At 36.8% G+C, this 9,818-nt stretch overlaps 1 protein-coding gene and 1 long non-coding RNA gene across 2 annotated transcripts; one reads left to right on the forward strand and one right to left on the reverse strand.

Annotated features, from left to right (window-relative positions):
- Positions 1–227: 227 nt before the first annotated feature.
- LOC121742250 lies at positions 228–1,983 on the reverse strand. Its single transcript, XR_006038009.1, has 3 exons — positions 1,503–1,983; positions 576–1,403; positions 228–491 (listed from the first exon to the last, which is right to left on the reverse strand). It is a non-coding gene; the product is annotated as an uncharacterized LOC121742250 (long non-coding RNA).
- A 2,466-nt stretch (positions 1,984–4,449) lies between these two features.
- LOC121740922 (ubiquitin-conjugating enzyme E2 7-like) lies at positions 4,450–8,829 on the forward strand. The gene is made up of 6 exons (XM_042133583.1): positions 4,450–4,608; positions 4,738–4,840; positions 6,336–6,433; positions 6,528–6,628; positions 7,994–8,071; positions 8,377–8,829. The coding sequence occupies exons 1-6, from the start codon at positions 4,560–4,562 to the stop codon at positions 8,452–8,454; spliced, it is 507 nt and encodes a 168-aa protein (XP_041989517.1). The 5' UTR covers positions 4,450–4,559; the 3' UTR covers positions 8,455–8,829.
- The last annotated feature ends 989 nt before the right edge of the window (positions 8,830–9,818 follow it).

The following is a 9,818-nucleotide window of genomic DNA, read 5'->3' on the forward strand; positions in this document are numbered from 1 at the left end:
GAGTATGTAATAACCGCTATTTTAAACGCCCTATTAGTTGTATTATTGTCGAGTTAGAGATTTGCCACTCTCTTATCTCGTTGTTTTGAATAGAACTCATTGCCTTATCGAAGCTTAATGTTACTAGTTCGCAAAACCAAAAGGGTATGAGATAATCAAATAAACTAAAACAATTTAATAAAAAAGGGGATATATAGAACAAACATAGAGAAGGGGAAACGATGATGTGTTATCCCGAGCTCGAAAACAAGATACATTAATCGAAATAGACGTTTTACATGTGGTTTGTGAATAAAAAAGGGGCGTGGAAAACATTATCCTATTACAAATTTCAGAAATGGCCAAGGGGCTACAAATTCCTAAACTTTGGGCCTTGTCTTTCGAGCCCAAAAATCACACCCTCTACGGGCCGGGCCCGAACGAGCCCACGACCGAGAGCAGCGGGCCAGACCTCCTGCTACGCAACAACAATGGCAGCCAATCTTCTCCACCTACAAATCAAGACAAGTCTTATTAATTGCTAGGCACAAGAGAGTTTAATAGGACTTTCAATTGAAGGAAGGAGACAATACTACCTTTTAATGAAAACCAAAGTATTTGCCAAAATAGGTAAGGTTATATTGCAGCAAGCTCTTACGACCATTCCCCCATAACCGACGCTGCAGTAAGCAAAAGGAGCAGCTTGCAGCAGCCCCCTAAACCCCAACCAATCTCGGGAGCCTCTGATTGTACACTCTGCAATACCAACAATCAACATAATTTCAAGAGTCCTTACTTCCTAGTACACCATCAGATTTTCAGTTAAAGTTGCTGCAAAATCTTAAAAGAGAGGATTTGCAGCAGGAAAAGAACAAAGGATACAGCAGCCCCAATTAATGCCTCACGAGTACACACCCTTTCCCTATAAGAACCCCCACGCCACCTCCAAAACTCCTTCCACATACTTAAACTTTGCACAACAATATAATGAGTTGAGGGTAAGAGAGAAGCAAGTGGGGTAAGTTCTAACAGGAAGATCCTTTCTAAGTCACCATCCCAGCAGGCGAACCCAGCAACTCCACACATCTTTTTCTCCACATATTGAAACATCACATATAGGCAAACATAGCCTCAGCCCAAACCCCAAATATAGTATCCGAATTGTTGCATATAAGTAAAACACAGCCCCTGTCATAAGATACCAATCTAGCATCCGATAGAAATTTCATGTTGACCATTTAATACCTCAAGAAAATAGTTGCTCTAGAACATAAGAATGCCTGATTTTAAGAGATAATAAGGACTTAGCTTGAGATAACATAGGAATCTGCCGGAGGAACTTCCGTCAGCTGACTCGGCACTCCGTCGCCAACGGCGACATCCATGCTCCAAAAACCCGTCGGCCCGTTCCCTTCTTCTTGAATCTAGAATTTTCGAATTTAATTAATGAAGCTTTATCATCAAAATACAATCTTTGTGAGTAAATAAAAGAGGGAGAGACGAAAGGGATGAACGAAATATACCTGTTAAAGGGACGGCCAACGACGCACGGCGGAGAGCCGACCACGCCGAGGGGCGGAGGACTCCGAGGTGGCGGACTGGACGGCGACGGTCTCGGAGCGAAACCAGGGAGACGGAGCGCACGGCGCTGCTATTCGCCTGTCGTCGCGAGAGCGAGCCGACGGACGGTGGATCCCGCCGAGGCGTCAGAGCCTTCCGGCGTAGTGTCGACGGGCAGCGAAGGGGGGGGGGGAATTCGGATTCCATCGCAAGCTAGGGTTTCACTTTTCTCAATTTGGGATTTATTTAGTTTGAAAAGAAAGAAAGAGAAGAGGGAGAAAGAATCAGAGAGAGACGTAGAGAGAGAGGTATTGCCGGAGGCGGCGGTGAACGACGGCCGGTAGATCGGCGTCTTCGCCGAGAAGGAAGAGAGAGAGGGGCTAGGGTTTTTGGTGTTCAATTCCTAATTTGGGGGAAGAAAATGGTGAAAGAAGACAGGGGTGGGGGCAGCGACGGGTGGGAGTATAAAAGATTGGGCCTCCCCAATTTTTATTTAATTTGAGTCACTGCTCATTTTTTTATAATGGGCCAAAGGAATAAGAATGATATTGGGCTGGTGCATGGGCCCGAAAATATTAAAAGGATGGAGGAATTAATCTACTTAAATTTGGGCCTGCTGAGTAAATTAAATAGTAGGCGCTCCTAATGTGTTGCCCGACCAAATAATTGATGGCCGCTAGTAAATTCCGCGATGACAAATTTAATTCCCGGGCTTTAGTTTAGTACTCAAATATTTAATGGTATGCTAATTAATTCCAAATTTACGTAATGACTTTGGACTTTCAATGCTTGAATAATATTGCATAGGAGGTAACGCCCTCGTTGTTAAACGAATAATTTTTGCAAATCTTCCAAATAAATTAAATCGCACGATTTAACTAACGCTCAAAGACTATTTATAAATTAAGGAAAAAGGGTATAAAATGATCCTGCATTTAGGATGCATCCAAGTCAAGTTTATTTGGCTTCTTAAGCCTAATTTAAGTATACTTTATTTTCTAAAGGGACGTCATCGCACGTCAAGTAAGACCAAGTCGAGGAACTTTCAATTAAGGAATTAAGCTCTGAGGTGGGCATTCTTTTCAAAACGTGATTTTACTATGAAAATGTGAATCTTTTCTAAACATGTTTGTCATGCCATGTTTTGTTTTTACGATTACCTATCTGCTTGGCTATGCCAATCATGTTAATTCGAATTCGGGTCCCAGTAGGGCCGCAAACCCTAGTCGGACTAATGTACACATATGGGGACTGTGTGCTAGCTTTCGAGTTGGCCGGTCTAATGACCGTCGTGGAATATGGCCACATTCCCGGTTCACATACGTTCAGATATGGTATTTATGTTTATGTGATTGCGCAATCAGTTTTATGAAATGAAAAGGAATTTAGTGACTCGGGCCTTTTTAAATAAAAACCATGTGTTCACTCAATTATGGTTGATAATTAAATGGAACTTATTTTTGGCATTGTGCTCACTGAGTATATCAAGTACTCAGCCCTGCATGTTTCTTTTCTAACGTGCAGGTTGAACGTGATTGAGGCGACGAATGTGTTGGGAAGTGATCGTTAATAAGTAGTTAGGTAGCCCAAAGTAGTAGGTCTTCATACATACTATTTTGTCTTGGAATCTTCCGCTGCAATAGAATCTTGTTCGAGGAACTTATGAAACTAGTCTTGATACTCTGATTTTGTCTTGACTATGTACCCATTCGCCTTCGAAATTATTCCCTCGAATCGACTAATTTCCTTTATGTTGAATTCATGATTGATGAGATCATTTTAGTTACGAAACAACTACGCTCACTAGTACTAGGGAGTTGTGGTCGTGACATGGTAAAAGTGGATTGTAGAGTTTATCATATATAAGTCATTCTAATCGTCCAAACTGTTTGAAAATGCTTTTGTTATAACAATCATAACAGTGGGTTATAATCGGAATATTGGATTTTTAAACAAAATTATATGAATAGCCAAAGAAATAAAAAAATCTAGAATAATCTTCTTTGCCTAAAAAACCAATAATCTATAATTATTGTTTTTATTTAATTATATCTTAGCTATAAAAATCAAACTAACCTTTTGTGATCTAAATAATATTTGTGCTGACTAGTACTTCCCCCTGTGCCGAAAGAATATGCACACTCTTTTCTTTTCAATCCGTCCTATAAAAATATGCACTTTCTAATTTTAGAAACATTTTTTTCTCTAATGATGTGGGACCCATTCTCCACTAACAATACTTTAAGTAATTTTTCTCTCTACATCTCTCTTACTTTACCAATTTTGCATTGAAATCCTGTTGAATCCAACAACGGACTATTACGGACTATTTTATTGTCTAATTACGGACTATTTTTAGTGCTAATAAAATGTGTAACAATAACCGTGAATTTTGTTTTTATATAAAGGAAAATCTACCTCATCCAACAATAAAAGTATTACTTCCTCCTTCTCATGTTACTAGCACTTTTCATTTTATGTCGTAAATTTAGAGTTGAATTTTTAGTGTAATTAAATTATTATTTTAAGTGTAATGAGATCATTTAATTAGGGAATACTAATTAATTTTAATATATTAACTAAATACTCTAATTTTTATTTAAAATAGAAATAGTGTAAGTAAATTGGGACGAGCCAAAATCGAAAAGTTCGAGTAACATGGGATAGAGGAAGTATTTGTGACCTGGATGAATTTTATTGCATTATTTGTAACGTTTGATAGAAAATAAGAAAAAAATAAATAATATAGAAAAGAGAAAGTGAAAATAAATAATGAGAAAGTTTTATAGCTTTGGTTGATATCAAAGTGAAAATGAGAATAATTTTTATCGGAGGGAGCGAGTGTGTAAATTTGGTCGACTAGATTTTTACATACACAAAAAAAGGGGAAAAAGCACTTTAAACAGGCTGCTTTTCCTCTGTATATATACGCATTTATATTTTTTTTTCTGCAGCCCTTCTCCCCCAAATTTCTGTTCTCCCTTTCAGTTTTCAATTTTTTTTTAATTTTATATTTTTCAATGGCTTCACCCTCTCAAGCCAGTCTCCTCCTTCAGAAACAGCTCAAAGGTAATTTTCCCGATGTTAATTTTATTGTATTCGCTATTTTCTGTCGGTGAATAGGATCTATCTTTTTTTTAGGGTTTGGGTTAAATCTTGTGGGTTTTGGTTTTAATGATCTATGCTATTCACTCGCAGATCTGTGCAAAAATCCTGTGGACGGATTTTCCGCCGGATTGTTGGATGAGACCAATCTTTTTGAATGGAGTGTTACTATTATTGGGCCTCCTGATACTCTGTAGTGAGTATCTCGCCTTGTCATGTTCCCAATCTTGTGTAATTACGGTTTTGTAATTGGGATTAGGGTTAATTGGATTGTATCCTTTGGCTTGTATAGTATTTTTTTTGTTTGATTCATCTTGTTTTTTTTGGGTTTCATGCTGAACTTGAATGATCTTCTTCTATGTTGTGTGGAGTTCTGGTTGGCTTGATGATTATGTCATGCCTTGCACAATCTCAAATGACATGTGTGGCATCATATACTGATGAAGAATTACATTGTTTATGCTTTGCACTTATAATTCATTGGGTTTTGTGGCAGTGGGAATCATTCATTTTATCTTTATCTGTTTGGAACACTAAATTTTGGGTGATCTAATTACATGACTTTAGGTTTATGATAAATGTGTCCTGTGTGTACAATACATCCTACTTGCTTTAATTTGTGTTTTGTTATCGAATATTTTAATATCTCCACAAAGGTTTGAACTAGATGCACATGTAGAACTGAAGTGCAAAACATGTAAATACAATTATTTGGTTTTGGCAAATTGGCGCCGGGTACCATAGGTTCTCTAGAGGATAGAGTAATTATTTGTCTTCGTATAAAAATTATATTTGTCTTTTAACATGTATTGTGGTTATATACTAATAGACTTTGGTTAGCTTATGTTACAAGACTGTTTTAATGTAAGCTCCTCACTGCTTTGAAATATATCTGGTTCTGTACTCACAGCTGCTTGAGTGGAGATATTTTGCCGTAAGACACATAATTTATCTAGTAAAGGTGATTACCTAGTTTTAATGAAATTGTATGTCATCATAAATGACTGTTCTCTGTTTTCTAACATTGTATATTTTGTCACGTGCGTAGAAACTTTAAAGCAAAACTTATTAGAAGCGGTACATTGGAAGGGAAAATGTTTTCCTTGTCTTTACTAAAGAATCATGCCAAATGGAGACAGCCCATGTTATTTGATTCTTCAACTTCATATCTTTGTGAAGAAACTTGAAAGTTGGTATTATTATGATGATATGATTAAATCTAAATTTATTAGAAGCTTTGCATTGGAATGGAAAATGTTTCACCTGTCTGTTCTAAAGAATCATGGCAATTGGAGATTGCCCTTGTTATATGATTCTTCAACTTCATATCTTTGTGAATTCGATTATTATTTCATTGAAAATGGTTTAAAACTTTTCCCTATTCAGCTTCAAAGATTTTATGATTTTTTTGGTCTGATTCATCGATAGACTTTATAACTACATAATGGCCAGATTTTCCAAATGACGAGTCCTTGAGATTACATCTTAACACAGCAAGTATTTGTAAGCATGGTCTATTTTGTTTCAAGATATTTTATGCTTTTAGTAGGGAACATCTATTAGTGCATAAGAAAAATTCCTTCCGTCGCTTCTCATTTGATTTGAATTGCGTTACATTTAATAAGTCTGATATTGGAAAATTTTCACTTATGTTCGAGCTTGATTCTTATGGGTTGAAACTGATGATGCAGCGAAGGAGGTTTCTTCAATGCCATAATGAGCTTCCCATCAGATTACCCGAACAGTCCTCCTACAGTAAGATTTACCTCAGAAGTCTGGCATCCCAATGGTATGTACTCTTGTTCATATATGATGTTTACCTTGCCTGGCAGGTTCATTGTAACCTTTACATTGGTTTGATTTTTAAATAATGCGACGTGCAGTATATGCTGATGGAAAGGTTTGCATTTCAATTCTTCACCCCCCTGGGGATGATCCAAACGGCTATGAGCTTGCTAGTGAACGATGGTCACCTGTCCACACGGTATGGTCAGCAAGAATCTTGCTTTATTATATTTATGTTATAAGAAGTGATTCTGGTTCAAACATCTATCTGAAGAAACATTGTAAACGTCTATTCATTATTAGATGTCTTGAACCTGTAAATCTCAATTCTTCTACTTTAGCCATAAACAAATGGAGTACAAAACTAAGAGATGAGTATATAGTGAGATTTTACCTAAATATATGTGCTCAGAGTTTTTTGGTTGCCCTGTGTTATGAATAACCATTAAACCTTACTTCGAAATCGAGAGCGGTTTCAGTTTCTAAGGTTCAGAAACTGAGCTTCTATAGCTTAATATGCTAGTCTGAAATCATTTCTTTTAAGTTAAGTTCTTATGTAAATAAGTTCTGATCTTAGAACGTAAAGGACCGGATGTTGTATAAATATGGAAAAGGACCAGCTAGGGTAAGGAATGGTACTTTATTCTCGAAGTAGTTTTCACCGGTATAAAAGAATGAAGATAAGTATACCAAAGTCATTTACTCCCTCCGTCCGCCAATAAGAGGCTCACTTTGACTTGGCTTGGTTTTTAAAAAATGACACGGAAAGTAGGTGGAAAAAATTTGTGGAAGGTGGGTCCTACTTAAATATTCCTTCCGTCCATGAAAAATAGTCTCATTTGCATATGACATGAGTTTTAATGAGAAATTGGTAAAGAGAAAGGGGAGAAAAAGTAGATAAAGTAGGAGAGGGAAAGAGAAAAAGTAAAAGAGAGAAGGGCGAAAAAAGGGATAAAATATGAGAGGAAGTTTCCATTTTTAGAAATGAGCCTATTTTTCATGGGCACCCCAAAATGGCAAAAAATGAGACTATTTTTTGTGGACGGAGCTAGTATTAGTTTTATAATAATTATAAAATATGAGTGATATAAAGTTAGTGGAATGTGGGGTCCATTACCAAAAGCAGTTAAAAGCAAATGGGATAATTATTCACGGACATGCAAAAATGGCAAATTGGAACGATTAATGGCTGACGGAGGGGGTATTTGATTGTTGGTCTTCATCACCTACATGTTGGGGCTTTGATTTATGGAGAACTTTGAGGTGGTAAATTAATGGCATTGTTTTGGCAAATAGCGATAATTTCTTGTGTGGATTATTAATTTGGCTATGCTTTTTTGCGGTGCTTAGATTGATGTTCCAATGGATAAAATAGCTTGGTGTAGGTTTTGTCTCTTCAATTTAGAACATTATGTTTTCTTGGAATCTGAATGCATGTTTCTAATGCTTTCTTGTAAATCATAATTTCTATGAAGTATTCTTCTGTAACATTATCACTATGTCTATCATCTGTTCATGCAATTCATGTGTAAAACATAAGTTCATCCAAAGTTTTTATTTTCAGGTGGAGAGTATAGTTCTTAGCATCATATCGATGCTTTCAAGCCCTAATGACGAGTCTCCTGCTAATGTTGAAGCTGCTGTAAGTGAAGACACTAGATTTTGCCAATTTTCTTGGTTATTCAATTTTCCTGAGCAAAGTGATCTCTCCCTCCCTCTTCTCTCTCTCTCTCTCTCACTCACACACACACACATCATTTGACTTGCAAATGTGACTTTGCTATTTGGTGTTTCGGTTGAAGGGAGTTTTAATTGATAGAAAACCTGTCCAAGCGGATAAGATGTTTTTTTGTTATTTTTATTATCTATTTGATATTAATCTTTTTGAAGGAATGTTTTAGTTGATATCTTGTACCAATGTCTGTGTGTTTGGGTTGATTACTGCAGAAGGAATGGAGAGATCGAAGGGATGATTTCAAGAAGAAAGTTAGTCGTTGCGTAAGACGGTCTCAAGAAATGCTTTGAGCAAAATTTCGAAATGCTGCTCCATGCTCTACTTCCTGAAACAAAAAGTCGGGCAAAAAGTTGGTGTCGACTGAAGAATGGGGCTTCCTTTATTTCACAGACTTGTGCAAACAATTTGATTTTATAACGATCATACCCTATCATCTCTTAATGGCTTTTTGTGTTTTGGCCTATTCGATTCAAGTTTGTTCAAGTAGAACCCATTCACAGTTGCACATGGACTTGATGAAATTCTATGAGAAATGTTTTTGACTGCTGCTCTTCGTCCAGTATTGGCTGCTTGTAAGACTTTGTAATTATCGACGGCTACTTTTTCTTGCACCCCCTTTGGTTTGTTGATGCATAGTGTGTAAATCCCATCATTCAACATTTACATTTTCTTTGCTGCTTAGGCTTTCCAATAGACTTATGGAATGCAAGCCGATGAAAGTGAGTCTGGATTTTGAAAACTGTTAGGGTTTGTAAAACAAAAATTGCAAATTATATTAATTTAAAAAGAATCATTTAGAAGATTACGTGGATTATTCAGTTTTCGTTTAAAACTTTTAGATCTATGATAAACGCATATAATTCACATACAATTACGTAAATTAAGTGTGTTTTGTGATGTTATCTTTTGACTCTTACATTTGATTTTGCTCATTTGGCCACAAATATGATCTATCCAGAAGTGGCAGCACAGCTACGAGATCAATATGGTATGACTAATATGACTAGAGTTGCTATTGAATTAGATATATACTTGGAATCATGCTCTGTTTTTCAAGATGCATGTGATGGATTCCAAGTGGAAGACTAGAAAATTCAAATAACTTTATCGAAGAATCAATTCGGTCAATTATCAGATCAATTCAATTCTCATGTTAAAACTATTCAGGGTTATTGGCACCTAATACTATAAAACTTTCCAAAATTTTGTTTTTTTAACGACATTAAAATTGGCATCTAATATTGCAAACTTTGTCCTGGGTAATAATTTCCCCTTTGCGAGATTTGGTGGAAAATTTTAACCAATGAGGTTTGTCTGAAAGTTGATATAGATTTCACTGACTATTAATGAATCGACTTCGTTTTATTACTTACGAATAACCTAATTAACTTCTTCAACATATCTTCTTGCATTTAACATTTCTTAGAGCATCCCCAATAGCGGCGAGCGCACCGCCTCGCCGATTTTTGGCGCTCGCCGGTCCGCTCGCCGAACTATTGCAACCGGCGAGCGCCAAATCGGCGAGAATTTCGGCGAGCGCACGCCGATTCCCGGGCGCTCGCCGATCGGCTCGGCGCTATTGCAGCCTCCCGATCGGCGAGCGACCTGCGAGCAGATTTTTTATTTTATTTTCGAAAAACTATATATACGCGAT

The sequence above is a fragment of the Salvia splendens genome, chromosome 7, assembly GCF_004379255.2.
Source record: "Salvia splendens isolate huo1 chromosome 7, SspV2, whole genome shotgun sequence".
Lineage (NCBI taxonomy): Eukaryota > Viridiplantae > Streptophyta > Magnoliopsida > Lamiales > Lamiaceae > Salvia > Salvia splendens.

Excerpts from the sequence above, each read along its gene's own strand:
- LOC121740922 (XM_042133583.1), top strand. The coding sequence starts at position 4,560 with ATGGCTTCACCCTCTCAAGCCAGTCTCCTCCTTCAGAAACAGCTCAAA. Across the intron at positions 6,434-6,527 it reads AGAAGTCTGGCATCCCAATG|TATATGCTGATGGAAAGGTT; the intron begins GTATGTACTCTT and ends TGCGACGTGCAG. Across the intron at positions 6,629-7,993 it reads GATGGTCACCTGTCCACACG|GTGGAGAGTATAGTTCTTAG; the intron begins GTATGGTCAGCA and ends TTTTATTTTCAG.